The sequence below is a fragment of the Melanaphis sacchari genome, unplaced genomic scaffold, assembly GCF_002803265.2.
Source record: "Melanaphis sacchari strain LSU unplaced genomic scaffold, SCAv2.0 Contig103_pilon_pilon, whole genome shotgun sequence".
NCBI lineage: Eukaryota > Metazoa > Arthropoda > Insecta > Hemiptera > Aphididae > Melanaphis > Melanaphis sacchari.
In genome coordinates, this window is record NW_020270383.1 from 552,428 (window position 1) to 574,459 (window position 22,032).

The 22,032-nt window shown below is 26.4% G+C and overlaps 1 protein-coding gene across 3 annotated transcripts in view; it reads left to right on the forward strand.

Moving 5' to 3' along the window:
- LOC112602270 (adenylate cyclase type 5) overlaps positions 1-19,533 on the forward strand; it is a 122,993-nt gene extending 103,460 nt beyond the window's left edge. For all 3 annotated transcript variants that reach the window (XM_025350262.1, XM_025350251.1, XM_025350270.1), the window contains exons 6-25: positions 1,206-1,380; positions 1,476-1,744; positions 2,083-2,232; positions 2,298-2,419; positions 3,748-3,840; positions 3,980-4,126; positions 4,264-4,422; positions 4,509-4,650; positions 5,844-5,950; positions 8,935-9,076; positions 9,295-9,392; positions 9,580-9,664; positions 9,785-9,901; positions 10,024-10,134; positions 10,240-10,376; positions 12,798-12,934; positions 13,009-13,118; positions 15,945-16,296; positions 18,215-18,339; positions 19,320-19,533. In XM_025350262.1, coding sequence (XP_025206047.1) covers positions 1,206-1,380; positions 1,476-1,744; positions 2,083-2,232; positions 2,298-2,419; positions 3,748-3,840; positions 3,980-4,126; positions 4,264-4,422; positions 4,509-4,650; positions 5,844-5,950; positions 8,935-9,076; positions 9,295-9,392; positions 9,580-9,664; positions 9,785-9,901; positions 10,024-10,134; positions 10,240-10,376; positions 12,798-12,934; positions 13,009-13,118; positions 15,945-16,296; positions 18,215-18,339; positions 19,320-19,448 — 2,907 coding nt within the window. In that variant the 3' untranslated portion in view covers positions 19,449-19,533. The remainder of the gene's footprint in view (positions 1-1,205; positions 1,381-1,475; positions 1,745-2,082; positions 2,233-2,297; positions 2,420-3,747; positions 3,841-3,979; positions 4,127-4,263; positions 4,423-4,508; positions 4,651-5,843; positions 5,951-8,934; positions 9,077-9,294; positions 9,393-9,579; positions 9,665-9,784; positions 9,902-10,023; positions 10,135-10,239; positions 10,377-12,797; positions 12,935-13,008; positions 13,119-15,944; positions 16,297-18,214; positions 18,340-19,319) is intronic.
- Positions 19,534-22,032: the final 2,499 nt, after the last annotated feature.

Below are 22,032 nucleotides of genomic sequence, written 5' to 3' on the forward strand. Positions count from 1 at the left end.
AAAATTAAAGTATTTTAAATATAAGTTAAATATTTTTTTTTTTTCTTAATTCGTTATTATTTAAATAAATTTGAATTAAAACACAATTTCTACAGAAATTTCTACAAAAACGTATTACTGTATCTGATTGTATCAATAGTTTAGCTCATGCATATTAAATATCTCATGTATAAAAATCTTTTGTAACAAAAAGTAAAATTCCATAATAATTAAAACTTATATAACTTCCTTGTTATACTGATTAAAACACTACATTTTTTTTTACTTAATTTAAAGTTTGACTTTAAAATAATATTCAACGCATACATACAACAGTTTTATTGTACTTATAGTTAAATTCTATAAATTGATACTCTCTTTGATTTTCGTTCAATAATGTGCATATACGATGTACGTAAATATAATATTTTTTAAATTATTTTTCACATTAACAGAAAAAAATCAATAATTGAGAAATTATATTTAATATTTATACAAATATTATTCATGTTATTATTACCTTCCAATGTCTTGTTTGTTATTATAAGGTTACGTTAAAGTAGGTTGAATTATTTTTTTTTTTATTTATAAATAAGTTTATTATTATTTCATGAATAAAAAATTGAACAATAATAAAACTATTTGTGTTTATATACAATTTTACATTCTATGAATGCGTAATGGATTTTCTTTCAAAATTATAATAGCCTAATATAATTGTTTATTTAGGATAAAATTAGTATGTATTGCTTTTTGGGATTAAAGTCTAAGAGAGTTTTATGATTATTAATATTTATGTATGAATTATATGTTCTTGAATAATTTATCACTATTAAATCATTCGCTTAATGATATGATACTAGTTTTTAATTAGTATATAACCGTGATTGTAGTCCTTGGATTAATTTGACTAAAAACACTTTACACTGAACAATAACCAAATAATTCAAACAAAAGCGTCGTCTCCTACACAGAACACACTCCAGTGAAATTTGTTTTATCAACTAAGAATATTGCCGTGTCAATAATGTATGAGACAGTTTAAATTCATTTATTTACAAACAATTTTACTGATTATAATATAACGTTAAATCGAAACGTAAATAATAAAAAATGAATAAACATATACGGTGCGGTGGCTTATCTACTTGATTCATAAAATAAATGTATTCATAATGCATTAGTATCCATCCATGTATCTACACGTGCGTGATTTTTATTAACAGGTGGAAATGCTCTACCAAAGATATTTTCTGCGAACCAACCAAAGCCACATGGTCCACTTGTTGGTGCTGCTCTGTATACTGTTTACGTGTATGGCAATAGCAGTCGTCCTTTCCGACTACGAGACTCAGGTTCAATGTTCCTTGTTACTTTTGTGTTGTATACTTATTTACCTAGGTAAGTCTGGATCCTCAAACAACGCATAAAATATATGCCCACCCAACTATTTTACTATCGACGTGTATAACATATCTATTGTACTCTGTCTCTAGTCATAATAGGCATAGTGTCGCGGTCCGGATTGAACGAAGTATATCTAAGTTTCGTGTCCTACGTGGTGCTGGCCACTTTTCTGCTGATTGAATTGTCTTTCGGCGTATTGACCAGATCCCAAGCAGTCACTGTACCTACGTTAGTGTTCGTCTATATTTCTTACAGTTTGCTGCCGGTCAAGTTACAGTACGCCATTGTGGCTGGTACTGTTTTCATGTTGTCGCAGTTAATATTCACTCTGTCTATGGAACAGGGCCTATCAAAACAGGTAACCAGAAAACACACTTACCTCACATATTAGCTACTTTTGTGTTTTATTTTTCATATTTAATAGCTGTTTTTAATTTTAAAATATGTGAGATACTGCACCCTCAGATGTATCATTTATACATATTTGACCATGTATACTGTAATAATTAGCAATAATAATCGTAATAATAATAATATCGATCCAGAATATTTGAATGAATATGTTATTCATTGTCCTGGTCTAAAAAGTACTAATGAGTTAATTGGACCTCTCTAATCGATTTTTTTAATATGATTATGAGTTCAAGACCTGTTTGTACATATATAACGGATAAAACAACATATTTTGAATTTCAGAGTTTCATTAATTTGCTATTGTTAGCGTGCACAAACGTGACTGGTGTTATGATGCATTACCCAAATGAAGTGGCAAAGAGACAAGCATTCTTAGAGACCAGACAATGCGTCCAGGCGAGACTGACTACGCAAAAAGTTAATCAACAACAGGTACGAAGGAAAAAATTAATTTAATAATCGTCCCACATAAACACGTCAAAGTATTTTACAAATAGGAGAGGTTGCTTTTGTCAGTACTGCCCCGCCACGTCGCTATGGAAATGAAGGCCGACATCGCAGGTAAACGCCACGACAGCATGTTCCACAAGATTTATATACAAAAGCACGAGAATGTCAGGTATCTATAGTATTAAAATATAATAAAATTGATTTCACTAAAAATAGGCCATTTTATAATTGTTGGAGTATCACTACAATACATTTCAATAATAACATGATCATAGTATTATTCAGATATTAAACAGAATATCTAGTAAATTTTAAACAAAAATATCACAATATTCACACGTTTAAATAAATTTTAAAGTTTATTCAGTGCATTTTGTTTAAAATCACAGAATAGCAATATTTATGAAATATTAAATACTATAATTAACAATCCTAATATCTGAATGTTAAATAAGTCATATCATAATATTGTATAATAATTATTTATAATTAATTATAAATAATATTTATTTTAATAAATTAATTTATGTAAAATTAATTTACGATTATATATAATTTTATTTATTATGATTAATATTATTAATTAATTAAAATTACATATTATTTATATTTTTTTTTAATATTATAGTTATAATATTTATAATATGGTTTAGGTAATCAGCGATGTTCTTAAACACTTTCAATATTATTTTAAGACCAATTAAAATTATGCATTTGAATTTTTTTTTTATGAACTTATTCTTAAAATATATAATTTAACTTACCTATATTTTTATAATAACGTATAATTTTTTTTCATCAATTTAACACTACAATATAAAATCTTATAATTAATTTATAGAAAAAATAAACATCAACTATATTATATTATTATAAGTTTCTTAGAAATATATCATTTGGAAGTAGTTATTTTTTTTTTTTTAACAAAATACTTTTTTCAAGTTTTCTACAGTAGTTTATTTGGACATAAAACATCTCTTTTTAGTTTTTTCAAACATAAAACACTGAGTAATATACAAATAATGTCGAAAGCCAATTTTGTTATTAATTACTTCAGTTAAAAACTAAAATAAAATTCAAAACAGATGAAAAGATGAAATACTGATTTTTATAAGTAAAATAACTCAATTAAATTTGCAAACAACAAAACTTACTGATGTTTTCACTAAATTACTCATAGTGGTGATATTTTTAAAATTTCACACAAACACTTGTCCGTTCGTTGCATCGTTGATTTTTAGTTAATTCTTTTACGATAAATAATGAGTGTTCCATATAGATAACATTAAACATTCATCATTATACGTAATATCTGCTTATAGTTCTATAAATTGAACCTAAAAAAAATAAAAATAAATATACCTACTGATTTAAATTCATAATCAAAAAAAAAAAAAAAAACAACGTAGTATACATTTAACGTAATAATTTAACTTTTAAGCATTATAAAGTCTTAATCGAAATGTTTTTAATATTGTTTTTTATGTACTATTGTAGCATTTTGTTCGCGGACATATGCGGTTTCACTAGTTTGTCCGACCAGTGTACGGCTCAAGAACTCGTTAGGCTACTAAACGAATTGTTTGCGAGGTGATATACGAAAAACGCCCTATCGGCTTAAAATTGCATGGATTTTTACTCGTTATATAACAATTTATAGTAGTCGGATACGATACGGAAACCGACAAACGCTTATATTGATAATATGTTCTTGGTGATTTGTGTATAGGTTCGATCGGTTGGCTCAAGAAAACGCGTGTTTGCGAATCAAACTGTTGGGGGACTGTTATTACTGCGTGAGCGGTCTGCCCGAGCACAGGCCCGACCACGCCAACTGTTGCGTCCAAATGGGTTTAGACATGATCGACGCCATAACGTAAGTGCTCGCCCGCATTGTATGCACGAAGAGTAAAAAAAAAAAAAACATAGTGTTGGCTCGCATAAATGGGGGGTTTTTTTTTTTTTTTTTTTTTTTTTTTTTGAAAAAAACTGTGATATCGCAATCCTTTTTAGGTTGGTGAGAGACGTGATGGACGTCAACGTCAACATGAGGGTGGGTATACACTCGGGCCGTGTGCACTGCGGCGTCCTGGGACTTTGCAAATGGCAGTTCGACGTGTGGTCAAACGACGTGACGTTGGCGAATCAAATGGAAAGCGGTGGAATACCCGGGTAAGATCGATTGTTTCTTTTTTTTTTTGTCACATTCTATACAAACATGGATTTTCGAACCACAAAAACTGTCGTTTGTCGTACAGGAGAATACATATTACTGCGGACACCCTAAAATATTTGGGCAACGCTTACCAAGTGGAACCCGGCAACGGCGGTGAGCGGAATGCGTTTCTAAAGGACCACAACATCGAAACGTACCTTATAGTACCGCCGGAAACGACTTACGTTAGTACAAACATTAAACAAACACCGCATATTATAATGTATTACGTGGTTTATGTTTTACAATATTATTCGTAAATTACATGCCGTGAGATTAATTATGATTATTTTCGAGATTTAATATTAATTACTGAAAACCAAGTAAAACATAATATTTATTTTGTTAATAACTGTTATAAAATAAAACGTAATTTTAAGAAATTAATATCTAATTAGGTAAACATTGACGTTAGAATAAAATAATTATTAAATAAATTAAATTTTATATTCACAAGTATTTTAAAACAAATATAATATATATATATATATATATTAATAAATAAAATTAATTTCAAAAATACCTCACAAATTAAATTAGATTAAAATATTAAATAAAAATAAAATACTATGAAAAATGTAACATAAATTTAAAAAGAAATAGTTTTAATTTTTTTTTTTTACTTACTGTCTTCATTTTTTATACAATTCATAACGAAGAACAATAAAATATTCATTCTTAAATTATTGTCATTTCTACATTCTGTATTATAAAAAAAGTGTAGGATTTTATTTGTTTATATTAACAAAAATAATGCTAATATAATTTTCATATTTTAGTACCTACCTAACTCTCAATATCTTTAAGATAAGTTGGAACGAAACGAAATTCTATACCATGATAAAAATTATAGTTTAAATAATTTAATACTAGATATTATAATTCAATATATTATACGTAATATAGATAAATCATTGAATTTATGTTTAGGTTAAATTATTATGATTTTTATTTAATAATTATATCAATACGTGTCAGCTAAACCTTTCAAAGAAATCGTTTCTATAAAATGACGTACCTATCAAAAATATTGAATTTAAATATTTTTTAAATGACATTATTATTAATAAATCTTCCTAAAATATTGTTTACGTTAGCTTCGAGATGTATTATGTGTTTTCAACACAAAAATGATATAAAATATAATTAAATATCTTATACCTAGCCTTAATTTTTAGATCTCATATATATATATATATATATATATATATATATTTAAAATATTATCTCTAGTTTATTATGCCATTCTTGATAACTATTAAGACTATGAAATAATAATAATTCGGTACAAATATCCTAAAACCACATTTTTTTTTTTTTCTTTTTTTTTTTTTTGTGAGATCGACCATAGATAAATTACTATTTTTTTTTTATTTAGGTATCTCAATACTACAAAAAACAGAGTCCTGGGCATGCTCATAATGGCAATATATCAAAAGAATTCAGGATCATGGGACATAACCAACGTCATAATACATTTACATGGTAAATTCCAACATTAAATAATATATTAGTATAATATATATATATATATATTTATGTATAAGGGTATTGTTTGAATAATGTTCTCTGTTGTGTACAATGGAGCAATGGAGTAAGTGGGTTTTACAATTAGTTAGTTTACATGATACTTGTAAAATAATATTATAATAGGTATATGGGTTACACTAAATAATAAATTTGAGCTAAGGGTATTCTGAATGATGGTCATACCATAGTCCTGCATTTCTAGTGCGGCATTATTTTTATACAGTATGTTCTTGTTCAATTTAAATTATTGGTATATACATAATATATATATGTATATGTAAAATAATAAAATAGGTACAAATAATACATAATATTGATAATACAATTATATTGACAATATATCGATTTTAAATTTAATGTAGTTATTAATCTTTGTATACATAGTTATTTGATTTGACTTTTTTTATCAACTTTTATTTATTCGTTATTTATAACTATATAATATATCATGGTTAATTCATAGAAACTTAACAATATTATATTTATAAAAAGTATAAGTGGAGATTGATCATAAATCTCGATGCATTGGAAACAACGATCGTTATTGATCGATATAGATCACTTTTTTTTTTAAATTCATGCTTGATAATCCACGTTTAATCATATATTCGTGTCTAATGATATATAACAAATAAAGAGAGGTTTACCCACCAAGTATATAAGCCAAGTATATATTTTTTTTATTAAATTATTTATATATTCAAATTTTGATTTTAAAATTTTTAAATATACTTAAAATACAGAATTTTTGTACTACTCAATGAATGGCCTATAGTAATACAAACTTCTATCTTTTCAAATGAGAATTTCTTTTTTTTACCATTAATTATGAAGCAGTTAGGTAATTTTTTTTTTTTTAATTTTGATTACAACTAATTTAAAATTTGAACGAGCAGTTTCTTAGATATTAAAATTTTTATATTAAGGATAAAAATTCCTTAAAAATGGTTTAAAAAAATACAAAATGGCTGTTAAATAACTACATTTTTTTCATAAGTTATAAATAGTGAAACATTTATATAAATATTTACAGTTTTAAAATAATTTCCATAGTCTCCATAGCCCATGTCTTCGAACCTTTTATCAAAAACTTACTATTCTTAGTATTTAAGCTTCAAACACAAAAACTATTTGCTTTGATTTTGATTCTGATGCTTCAAAAATTTCAGAAAAAAATCATCTTTTAAGTTATATATGAACAGTAATACATCCGTTATAAGCAGTACAAAAAAATCAAGCAATAATTTGAAAATCTGGTCTTTAAGTAAAATTGAAAATTCTAATAATTAGATTTTGAATAACTCCTCTATTAAATAAATAAAAGGGGCTGAGCGTGCTTAGTATATTACTCTGTTAATAATTTATTTTATGACAGCTTTTTTTCTACAATAAACAGTTTATGAACATCCGCATTATATAATTAATAGAGCAATAAGTTAACAAGTTAACCTTCGGAAATACGAGTATGTCAGCTAACGCACCCTTACGAACGATTTGCATCAGCACTTTCTGTTTATACAACAGCACAAAGATTACAGGTTAACAATTCATTAGTCTTTTTCAATACATATAACTTTGTAAATCGAACAAACCATACAGAGCTACAATAGTGTAGCTAGAAATATTGTTTACGATAAACTTTTTGATATAAAACCGTCTTTGTTATTGGTTGTTTCAAATAAAACAATAATTTAAACATGTGATCTAATAAATGATGTATTCATATCCTAACTTGGTATATGCTATTTTTTATTAATTTTAATACTGATTTATTTTCTCAAGCCATAGTTAACAAATGATACAAGTTTCAAGTGCACGCTGCTGAATTGCGTACAAAATGCCTTGTTATGTCATGTACAAGTAAGGGTGAATACAACATGGAAACCAAACTTAAAATGAATTGAATAATTTTCATTAGTGAAACTTGTTTGATGCTTCGTCAACGTTTAGAAGTTCGATTTCATATAAAATATATATGTATCTACTAAGTTCTTAAAAGTTTTGTTGTTCTGTTCTCTCGAAGTTCATTTTGAGACACACAATACTGAGTACGACATGTATCTATGACATGATTAATATTTGCCCTGTTTCCAGATGCTGATCACACTATATTTTTGATCCCTAAAAACACGCACTGCAGTCAGACAATTATTAATAACTAATAAACAACAGTACTAAAATATTAACCTACTAAGATATCAGATATGAATATACATTTTTTCATCGCGATGAGTGTACTTATATTAATTTAAAAATGTTACTGGTGTAACAATGCAATACGCTAATATTTTGTGTAATAATAAATACAATTTATAAGTTATGCGATTTATAAATTATAATGTAGCTACTATGTGTTTATACAATGGTTATTACTTATTAGTTATGAAACACATTTTAATTAATATTTATATTTAATACAGTTTATTGTATAATATATTACCATGATAGTCATGTGTATCGTACCTAAATTATAAGCTGCATTTTCCCATAAATACTTATTTGTATTTATCGCATGATGTAAAGCGATGATGTAACAAATTTAAAAGCCTTATAATTTCAAAAAGAATTATTTTAAGTTAAAATAGTTGTTTGTATTAAGTATCCGCAAAATTATGTGCATTTTAAATTTTTAAGCTCACAACTCTACGAATTCTTACGAAATACACAAAAAAAAAAAAAAAAATGATGAATGTAGCCATCCAATATAGTAACTCGGTTTATTATACCTATAAATTAAGGTTTTTTTTCAAATTTGTGTATGTGAGCTTATTGTTTCATATCTTCGTGCGCTAGCCGAGATCCTAATGACCAGTTAAGATCATATAATATTATATCGATACGTTAAAATCGAACTTAAACGTGATACGCTCGCCATTACGTTTTGTACACCTACGATGATGCGTCAAGTGATTTAACGCGTGTTTTCCTTTCGTTTTCAGCAAAGACGAACCAGAATTGAATCACGGTGAAGTGGACGAATACCTGTTGTGTGCCATCGACGCCCGAAGCATCGACCGTCTCAAATCACAGTACTGCTACCCTATAACGTTGAAATTCCGCGACGCCAACATCGAACAAATCGTGAGTATACCGATAATAATATCATATAATACGACACCAACGGCTGTGATCACTGATCCGATACATGTAATTATATCATACGATATGATAACAATATGTGTGGAAAGTAGCACCATATCCGGAAATACTAACAACATCAATAATAATAATAATAATAATAATATTAATAACAATAATAACAATAATCTACCAACTAATCGGTATCGACTGTTACGCAGTACAGCAAAGTGCCCGACCGGATGCTCTACACCTACATGACGTGCACGGTGTGTATATATTCGGCTATCACCGCCGGTCACGTGATTATTCTACCGCTGTAAGTATATCATTACTATGTCATAATGTCATTATAACGCTTCTCGTTCTCAAGCCAATAACGTCGTAATCGTCGTGGCCGCTGACACCTTTTCGCCCGGCCTGAGTACCCCGCGACGTCTTATCGTTTTCGGGACACTGACGTGTCGGCGGGTTTGTTAATGATTTCCGTTTTCCATTTTTCGTAGGTCCTATTTGTTACTGGGATGTTTAGTAGTCGGATGGCTGACGATCGCCCTGTCAGCGGTTGTAATATTTCGCAATCGCTTGATGGTAAGTAAACCCGCCATAAACATCATGAATTCATAATATTATGTACGCGCCATACTAGCTGCGGGTACGACCCCAACGATACGACAATATTGTATTTTATGCACTCTCTAATTATTTAAGGAACTTACGGAACCGCTGAAAAAAGCGTCTCAAACAATCAACCAGAATCGGTCCATAGCTCAATCGTTGGCTCTAGCCATAATCGTCTGTTGCTTTTTGACTTCCATGACACCGCTGGTAACTTATGTGGCATACTTTATATAATAGTATAATAATCGCCGTGCGGTTTTCCGTCGATTTGACAATGTCGTTGACGACTGCGATTAACCCACGGCCGCTTGTTATTGCTTTATTTTCAGATCATTCACAAACTAGAAGTGTGCTTCAACGAGCAAAACAAAAATGCCACCGAAGTATTTGTCGTCGAAAATCCGATTATGCGGGAGAGCGCTTGTCAACTTTTATTCAACGTAATAAATTAATGACCCATTTTAACGGTCTATAAAACATTAAGTTGGCATTCGTATCATAATATAACTATTTTAACATTTTGGTTTTATGCTTTTTCTTTACAGTACTTGACCGTGTGCGTTATTATCCTGATGATATTGGTTGCAGTGTACCAAGTGCTCATCAGTCTAGTCAAACTCTCCTTGTTAATATTTATATCGACTTGTTATTTTATATTTTCCAGCATATTTCTTAATCACAGGTAAGTTATTGAAGCCTTTATTGAATATAGTAGTTTTTACATCATTTTTCAGTTGAATATTTTCATATCCCGTTTAAGTCAAAATTTTAACATACTTTACAATTATTTACTATTTTGGAATATCTATATAAGAAAAACATTTAAATTTAAATTTATATCTGACGTCTACCATTGGTACAGGTATTTCTGTAACATTCAATACGGTTTAAACAGAAATTAAATACTAAAATGTACATACTGTAAAAAACACTAACAGGTTAGGTTCAAATCATACTATATACGTATGTCGTATTCAGTATACTAATTCATATGTACATTATAAATATAATCTTAGAACTTTTAACGATCGTATATTCTTATTATTAAGCACCAAAAACCTCTTAAAATAGTACTCTAACTCCCAGTTACGAACAACTTACATATATTCATAAAGAATAGAAACCATTTTCCTAGATAACTAAGATTGTAACTATGTACATTCTATGGACTACATTATTTATGTATCTTAATATAATATGTAACAGTTTTTGAAGTAAACTACGTAATATACATGAGAGAAAAATCTATTAAGAAATTTAATATTATTAAACGCCATTATTTACTGTTTTAACTAAGAAAACTGTTTGGTTTGTTTAGCATTTATTTTTTTCGTGAAATTACAATGTTATTAAAACGTGCATTTTTTTTATTTACCTTAGTTGTAATAAAAAGTTATTTTTGTTAACATAAAGTGACAATTTAATATTAAAGTTCTTATGTATTATTTATATTGTAAAATTGATAAAACATTTTAATAAAAATGGTTAAAGCGTTTTCTGAGATAGGTATATCTACATATATTAGATAAAAGTATAAATTCTTCTAAATAATTAGTAACTAAAACTTTCACTTTTCTCAGAAAAAAAAAGACTGCGAAGTTTTTTCATTTAGTTGAATTTTGTTTACTTTCAAATATTACTGACTTAACATGAAAATGTATTATTTTTTTTATAAATTTAAAATAATTTTTGTAAACAAAAATGTTGGTTCAAATAATTTTGTAATAAATATGTAGACTAATATAACTTGGCGTTAAAACATAACCTCTTCTTATAGTCCACATAGTATAGTCAATTGATAACAATTATATTTTATGAACAAAAGTATAAACTTTTTTACCTAACCCTGTTATAAATTATTTTAAAAATATTAACCACATAAATCAAAGTATTTTTATACTGATGGTCGAAATATGGTCATCAATATTAGAGATTAGACTAAAATGTCTTTTTGTTCTTTAAGAAGACTTATCACAGATATCTAAATGAATAAATGAGTTTTAAAATTGTCATGTTATTAGTCAATTTTGTAAAAGTTGACTGTCCAATAATAAGGTATAGCCGCGAGGGACAATTATTATTTTCATTATGATACTTCAAAGAAAATATTTTCACCATTTTTCTAATCTACGTATAAATTTCGTTTATTTTATTTTTATTTGTTATTATTATTATTATTTTTTTGTTATATCTTTTTGAACTTAAAAAGCTTTGAGTCATCATTATATATTACTTTTTATGCCTGACGTATTTTTATTTCTTTAAATAAGTAGACATTTTTTAAAGGTTTGTGTTTAACTTGAAATTAAATTAAAAATGTAATTACCAATATATTTCTAAAGAGAATATAATATTATGTTTATGTAAATACATTAAGTATAGGTTAAGTAGGCACAAAATACAAAAATGAAATAAAAATGATATTTCTATATTTTCCCTAAATTATGTAATATTTACTATGCTTTACAATAAGCACCGACTGAAACTTAAAAAACCAAAGACTAAACAAACAATATTTCATTAAATAAATTCGCAAGGTTCCAAAATAAATTACTATTATTTAAGTTAAGAAACTACTTAAATAATGTTTAGTATTTTATTAACAGTTTATTTAGAGTTTTAAATTTCAGAATTAATGTTACCGAATAAATAAGTAATTAATTTCATGAAAAAAAAATCAAGACAATTTTGTAGTGATTTTACTTGACTGAATTTTACGGTTTTTGAATTTACTAGATTGTAAATAAGTACAGAATATAGTTAAACTCTGCATACTGCATTAACATTTTGAAACTTAAACTTGTTTAATGATTTCGATTTACTGCTCTCAGAAGTTGTCAGTTAATTTAATCACCTATACCTAATGGATTATGTTAGTTTAATATATTATCATTATTGTTCTATCACCCAAATATTATGATTGACTTTAACTATTGCCTATTGGGGATGATCGATGATTTATGATTATTCTCTATTGGCATAATGACAATTGGATTTTTATTCATACCTTAATTACCAGATGTATTATACAATCAATTTCCTTCACACATAAATCTTACCACTAAAAATATTTTACATTCAAAAATTGTGTCTGACCATACAGGCCAATAGAAGAATCGTTTTGGATTCGCATACTCATGTTTGTCGTTATGTTGGGACTGATTGTTGCGTTAATTTTACAAGCACAGCAGACCGAAGTTACTTCTCGACTAGATTTTTTGTGGAAATTACAAGCTACAGGTTAGTAACAAATAGATTATTAATTATTAATTGATAACCGTATTTAATAACTTTTATTTTTGATTCATTTTCAGAGGAAAAAGAAGACATGGAACATTTAGAAGCTTATAACCGTAAGCTTTTAGCAAATATTCTTCCAGTTCATGTGGCCGAACATTTTTTGACTTTGGACAAACCCGTAGACGTAAGTAATATTCCTGTCTACTAAGTCACAATAATATAAGGAATGTGACATTTTTTTTCATTAGTCTTATTTTTAATTTAGATTGCCCCTCAGGTAAAATATGGTTCTTAAGACTAACTTTTAAACAACACAAAAGTTTTGTCATAAAAATTTAATTCTACAAAACGTCGGCGAGTAATATTTTTCAAATTGTGCATAAACGTTCTATATAGTATAATATTGTGCGTAAATAAGTGCTATCAATAAAATTACATGTTCAATTTAATGAGAACACGATTACGAATATAACAAAAACTACAATTAAAAAAACTAGACAACATTTCAATATTACTATAAAATAATTGGCATATTTGATTGTTCAAATAATTTTCATTTAAGATGTATTTAAAATTATTCAAAAATGTTAATAAAAACAGAATTATTTAATAACTGCTTAACTAAAATATTTCCAAAACATTGTACAAGTGTATTTATATTTATTAAAAAAAAAAAAAAATGGTCGTATAAAAGATATATTGTTATATATTTAATTTTTGTTAAAATTCTATAACAGTATACTGGCTGGTAATTAATTAATTTATGCTAAAATATGATTTTAACAAGTCTATAGCGTAATGTTAACAATAATTCTAAGAATTTCCTTTAAAATAATTTTTAATAAAAGGTTACAAGAAATGCCACTTGCTCAGCTTCCCGTGCAAAACCATTTTTAATACTTATTGTTTTAAGCAAGTAACTTTTTGTATACTTTAAGTCTCTAAATTGGTGAAGTGATATTTTTTTTATCGAATACTATTGACTAGATGCATATCATTGTTTCAAATAGTCAAGTAAATTAATTTTTTTTTTTTTTTTTTGATTAAAATATTTACGTTAATACAAAAAACTCAGGATAAATCTTTAATTTTCAATTCTTATCAATCCGTCATTAATAATAACTCAAGTTTAAAACTATCCTTTGTCAAACATTTTCTTGGCCCGATAAGTTATAAATATAACTACGAACAAACTTACGAATTTGTTTTCTTCCGTTAGTATGACATGCTATATTGCTATTATACAAAATGTAAGTAACTGAAACCGCCGACGGGGAGACTATTTTTCTAATTACCTCTATGTGAAACAAAAAATTACCTCCGTAGAATCGGGACGCAACTTGAATACAAAAAATAAAGGATAACTACAATATTTCGGGATGTAATTTATAACCGTTCATTCTGTAGAATCAAAGAAAGTTTTTTAATAATACGTATGTGGATTAAAAAAAAATTTATTTAAATATGAATTGATATCAGGGAAAACAACAAGTAAAAACTGAAGCTAAAAAAAATTAGGTTTATATATATCTAAAAAGGTATGCTTATTATACAACTAATTTATTAACAAACAATTTATTCACGTGCTTCCGCTACATTTACGAACAAGACAACCCGCTCGTTATTTTGGGGGATTAAAAAAATATTAATTTAGATGTACGTATGATATCCACATGGTATATAGTCCACGTATCATGTATATATATATAAATAGAAGATTAAATTAATAATAAAAATAATAATAATAAGTAGTATAGCTTGAATAATGATTAAAATTAATTACCTGAAACTTTTCTTGATTTAAATTACATAGGTGATGGCTAAAACCCTTTTTTATCTATACAATCTTAAATATAGCTTATTTATTTGAACGCACATTATATATCACATATATTGCACGTTTATACAATAGTACGTAATATACCAAAATACCTGTTATTTTTTTGATGAAAATTTAATTTTATTAGTTATTTAAATATCTAATTAATTTAATTAAATATACACACATATATGCTTAACTATATGTAAATTTTAATCAAATACATTTTTTTTTCTCTGTATTTTACGTTAAATAATTACAAATATTGTTCCTTGAGTTTCAAACTGGATCCTACCATAAATTCGGCCATGATTTCTAATAATAATATATCGTCTTGTTATAATTTTATGTCGGCAACCGAGTTTCCCAAGCCGCTGGTCACTCTAGTATTATTAAGTATAATAAAAGCGCTTTTCATGGACACCTAAAATTAACGGACAAATTTTCTGGTCCCGGCACAGCCCCAATGAAATTTATACATCGCACTCCTCTAAATAGATTTAAATAGTAAATTAGTCGAAATGTGTGAAAGATTTGTTCCAAAAAAATATATTTAATTAATATTAAAACCGGCTTGATTTTCCCTATCTTTTATCTTGCCCGATAAAATAATGTCTCTCAAAGACAAGAACTACAACGATGAAAAAATAAGCAAAGAATGGATTACATTAATTATATTATGTGTAAAGACAGAGAGTAATTCTGAAACATCGTTAATGATTGAAAAGACGCTAAAAGTCAAAACCCTGGTGTTTCAAGAGCATTGTAGTTAGTTAACTGGCAAAAGACATTTTTTCTCTACATAAACAATACAATTTCATTGTCATTGGTTAATCAACTCAAATTTAGTTTTAAGCAAATTTCAGTGCAAAAAAAAAAACAAACTAAAATTTATAATTTTTTGCGTCGTTATAATATGCATAGGTTTATACACAATAATAACAATAACAATAATAATCTTGTGTAAGTGTCAATAAGACTTAATTTTGTAAAAACAGTATATACAATGAATACAATATAAATATTAAATACATATTATTTTATTAATTTTTCCCAATAGCGGACACTTCTCAACAGCAGACAATGCTGACAGTCTATCAACTGTCCGCTATTCGGGAGTTTCATTGTACTATTATATTATAACGAGCTTTTTTGCTTACTCTGTATATAATAACTTCCGATCTGTCATAGGAACTATACCACGAGCAGTGCGATAGCGTGTGTATAATGTTTGCGTCCATACCGAACTTCTCCGAATTCTACGTGGAACTGGAGGCCAACAACGAGGGTGTTGAGTGTCTACGACTCCTGAACGAGATCATTGCCGACTTCGATGAGCTGCTCAGCGAACCGCGTTTTCAGTGCATCGAGAAAATCAAGTCGACCGGCGCCACGTATATGGCCGCTTCCGGACTGACCAAGCACACATGTGATAACAAACAATACTCGCACGTAACCGCAATGGCCGACTACGCACTCAGACTCCGCGAGCAGTTGGCATACGTCAACGAACACTCGTTTAACAATTTCCGCATTAGAATTGGTAAGTGTATCATATGTGATACATGGAATATTCTACTATATTGCCCTTCTGATTTGGTTAAACTTGCCACGCATACTTTGAGTATCAAATATGATTCTCACTAATCCAGCACTGATTGCCCATAGATAATTTTAAACTTGTCAGCTGGCCACATAGTTAAAATAAATAATATTGTGTTATAGTAACATCATTTTTTTTTCCATGAAATAAAATCGATTTTTGGTAAAATTTAATTGATTTTAGTTGAGTATCAAGTATGATACTCGAGCCCTATTATATGGTACGCGCACGAAAACGTGCGGATGACCACCACGTGCGCATACTATAAATAAGAAGACTATTCGGCAAGGAAGTGTTACCTCCATAGGCTCACCTCTAGGCTTTTTATTTATTTATTCGATAAAATCTAAACTATGGATGAACACAGAATATCAAATTATTTAAATAATGAAAATGAGAAGGAATGTAGCTATCAGAAGGACCAAAACATGATTAAATAGCCAATTATGTTTAGATTAAGAATCAATTATAAAATTTAGAGTCAGATATGAATCTCAGAATTCATTTCTTAAAATAAATTAATGTATATATGATACTCAAGGTAAGATTGGCAAGTTTATGTGAGAAGCATATTTGATTCTCAGGACAAGTTTGAAAAGACAAATTAAATGAGTATAAGTGGTATAGAAAAAACTACTGTGTATCAGTAATGATACACAAAGCGAAATGGGTATGGCCAATAAAAACGGTAGGGCAGTTAACTTGTTAAATTTACAGGATAATCAAAATTTCCAAAAAATAATCTATTTCAATATTAATTACTATAGAAAAAAATTCCCTGGAAAAGATTTGCACTTTCTTAAATTAATTATTAATTACATTAGATTACATAAACAGTTTAAATGATTTTGAATAAACACATTTATATGCTTTAATTTAGGTAACAAATAACTATAAGAATACTCGGCTTTTAAATTAAATATTTTTGTTTTAAATTGTACAACTTACATACATATGAAAACAAACAAAAAAAAATATATAATTTATTTTTCAAATCACAAAAAAATAAAACATATATTAGCTGGTTATTTATAAGTTATATCTTAGAATTCCCAATAAATAATGTACAACAGTTATCAAAGAAATTAATACGACCATGAAAATTATATCACTCGATATATTAAAATTAATTAAGTATAAACATTTTGAAGAGTATATACCTAAACATTAAACAATATACATCTTTGGATGGGTAAATAAATATTTAACTATGCATAAAGTATTTAATATATTCCTTTATTCTTGAAAACACCAAAAAAACAAGTATCTATGTTCTATACACATTACACGATTGAATTCCATTTGGATTGCTTTCAAATACGTAATAGCCAAAAAAAAAAAATATTTCAAAAAGTTCAAATAACTGTAAAAATGTAAATACTTTTAATATAAATAAATATATGCAAATACATTTAGCACCATCGAATAATTTAAAACAATTCATTTTTAACCATTTTATAGATACATGCAAAATTGTTCAAACATACAGACTATAATAATTATATTATAATAAATTACGGTTGTCATAATGCGTTATAAAATAATAATAATTATTGCTTACAATAAATTAATCAACAGTGTATTTCATAAAATTTACCTATAGTGATTAATATTGCAGCGCAATTTATAAGCCAAAATTCGTTCTGAGAGAGCAATTTTTATCTGCTACTTTTACTACCCTAACAAGGAAATAGGTTTGGAAACTTTTTTATGTACATACTTAATTTGCCAAATCATAATAGTTGTATAAATTTACGTATAATTTTTTATTATTGAAAAAAAATTAACCCTATCACGATGAGAATTATTAAATATGTACGCATAGTTAATATACACCTTTATTGTACTTGACCTGCAGGTATAAACATTGGTTCAGTGGTGGCGGGAGTAATCGGAGCTAGAAAACCTCAATACGACATCTGGGGCAACGCCGTGAACGTGGCAAGCCGAATGGATTCGACCGGAGTGTTGGATAAAATTCAAGTAAATTTTTTTATTTTTTAACTTCAAAATTTTCAACACGTCGTTGCCTATTGTTGAAAAACGTGTTTCTTTTAACACGATTTCGCAGCGTATCAAGTTTGAATTATTATCTAATGTTGTACGATTTATATAATAATATAATTTGTCAAAAAAAAATAAATAACCTTGTGCATAATTAGTGTTTAAATTAAATAAATTTATCACGTACTAAAATACTAATAAAGCAATAATAATACAAAATAAAGTAAATTATATGAATATAAAAAGTAACAATTTTAGAGATATTACAATATTACAATATTTATAGATATAATACATATTATTCTTTTTGAGTCATTAAAACATTACACATTTGCATGATGAATTTAATTTGTTTTATAATAATCAATTCGTATATTTTTTAAATAAAATAATGATTTCTCTCTTTTAAATGCAGAACTAATTTTAAATTTAATATACATTAACCTAAGAAATCGGTTAAGTTAATTCTCATACATCATAAATTATAATTATTTATTCAAATAGATATTTTAATTTATTCTTGATAAATATATTTCTTAGTGAGGTTATATAGAAAAGTCCATCAACGCACCTTTATACCTTAAATAGAGAACTGATGAGCATTGATAAATCGTAGAAAAAATATTTTAGCCTTTCATTGAATTATGTTACTAAATTATTGAATTTTAATACCAGATAAAAGATGTGTGTTCCATTTGGAATCAAATTAATGAAAAATTTAACCATTTTAGAAACCATATTGTGAAAACCCTTATAAGCATATTTTATAAAATTAAATATTTTAAATGCTTTATTTATAATAACTAATAAAATCTATATGAGATAATTTGTAATCAAAATGTATTCCAAATTCCCTTATAATTATACACCTATTATAATCTTACTAAAATAACTAAACACGCGATAATAACCCATGCGTGTTTCTATGATCCCATTGATTATTCCGGGCAATTTTTTAGGTGACCGACGAGGTGTATGAAATATTGAAGCTAAAAGGATACCCATTGACTTGTCGTGGTGTCATCGAAGTGAAAGGCAAAGGAAACATGGTTACCTATTTTTTGGACAATTATGCTCAGCAAAATTAACCGATGTTGACATACGTATTGTTATTGTTGTTATTACGAATCATAAAATTATATAATTATCGTTGTAAATAAAATTTCGATGTATCGATTGTGTTAATAACTAATATTTAGTTTGCTGTTTATGTATCTTATTATTATTGAATTAACAAAAGTTTTGTAAAAGATAATTTTTAAAATTATTTAAACACAGATCCAGATACTCATTCTACAAGGTATTGAAGACACGCACATGAATTCTAAGTAAAAAAAGTATTTGCGTATTTAAGTACAAACACAAATACTTTAAAAAAATATTTATAAATAGATACTATCTTAAATACTTTCAAATTTTGTACAAAAATTAGTTATTCTTTTTTAAATAAACTAAACTAATATCTATAGCAATTTAATACCTTACAATTCTTACATTAATTTTATTGAGATTTTACACCAAATCATTTGGTATAACTTTAAATTGCTCATCTGATTTTAATTGAATATAAGTTATATAAAAAATGTAATATATAATATTATATATTTTGATTATTTTTTGTTTTTATTGAACGTTATTAAATTTAAAATAGAAAATATATAAATTAAAAGATAAAATATTTAAAAACTAGTATTTAATTTTTAATAATATATTAATACTTTAAAAAAGTAATAAATACTTCGTTCAAATATTTTTTTTAAAAGTATTTAAAATATGAATTTGAGTACTTAAATATCTGAATACTTTTACTCAAGTATTTTACAAGACTGAATGAAGCTGCAAGATTCACTGAGTTATGTAACAAATCACATCCTACATAATAATTATAATATGTAGACGCAATAAAAAAGTTTCGTTCATAAACTTTTATCGAACTGTTCTATTGTTTTTTTAATGAACTTATATATGAATATATTACCAATGAAAAAGATCGACATCCTTTGGTTAAATTCAAACATTTGTTATGAAGTCAAAAATGGTATTTCTGTGTGTTTAAAATACTTGCAAAATTATATTGCGTTTTAAAATACATTATTGTAATAACATATATTTTTAAGTTTGTTTGATACAGTAGACATTTATACATAATTAAAAAATAAATAACTATCATAATTATTTTATGTTTTTAAAAATAAAACTAGAAAATAATATATTCAATAATCTAAAATATTATTAAAAATAACACATAGAAATTGGCAATTTAATAATTGAAAAATTAATCTATATAATGTATAACAGTTTAAAATGAAATAATTTAAACAAAATGTTGTACTTTTTTAAATGAACTTATTGTATGATATTTACATTATTATTATTATATAATAGGCATCGGGTCCATTGTTTGAAATTAATATTATATCAGTTATGAATTTCTAAAAATAAATTTATTAGCATTAATTACTTATAAAATAGCATAAAAGTTACCTAACGATTATAATAAAATTCAAGCTTGGAATTTGAATGAAGACATTTAGAATTTGTAGGTATAAACTTATTAATGATATCCTAAAAAAAAAGTGAAAACTATTTTATTTACCTATATTATTATACATTATAGTAAACTGTTAAGTAGTCCATACTTATTTAAACAAAAATTATGAAAACATTATTGGTATGCTAAAACTAGAAATTATATGAATTAGGTAACTATATAGTTAAAGTATAATAAATAATATTTCAATTAAATAGTTGTGTTTCTTAAACTATTTTCCACAAAAACCCAGGATTCATTCAAGGATTCCGCGAAACCTAATTGATTTTTTTTCAAAACATTCAAGAAAACTACTTACTATAATTTTACCAAAGATGGCAACAACTAGTAAAAATAGTTCTGTTAGTCGTGCAAGTTTTAAAAATATATTTTAAATTTTAATACCAAATAGTAGTTAATTAAATTAAAAATATTTGTACAATAAAAACTATATTTGCAATTTATATCTTTTAAAACTATTTGTACCTATGTGTTAAACGGAGTTCTCAATTTATGTATACCTATCGACAAAAATGAAATACCGCGATAGACTTGATACCCAACCTAACATGAAAATTCAACTTTAATCAATAAAATACTATATTAAGTTTATCTGTAATTATTATAAAAAGTAGTTTCAAACATCTCATCATTCAATTTGTTTGTTATTTTAAGAAACTCTAGTTAATTTTGAAAAGTATATTTCCAATTAAATAAACATTATTATTATTATATTCAACTTTTATTATTTTTGTTGTAAACAACGTTGCATTAAAACCATTGAAACAAAGAAGAGGTTCCACCATTAAACTGAAGGTAAAAGTAGATTCCGCGTATAAAATATAAAAATATATCTACATAGAAACGCCGATATAGCCAATAGGTGCGAAGTGTATTTTAAATTAGTAGATAGTAGGTAGATAATAGGGACTATTACTATTAACTTGTTTACTTATACATTGATTTGATTTTGAAATTTAAAATACCTAGTTGGTTAATCAAATTAATAAATCATTATTAATTGAGTTATAAAAACCAAAATGAAAATAAAAAGAAAGTGGGTACTAATTTATTATAGCCCCGCCATACACATAATAATGAACACATCGTATAATTAATATAAAATAATGAATTTATTTATT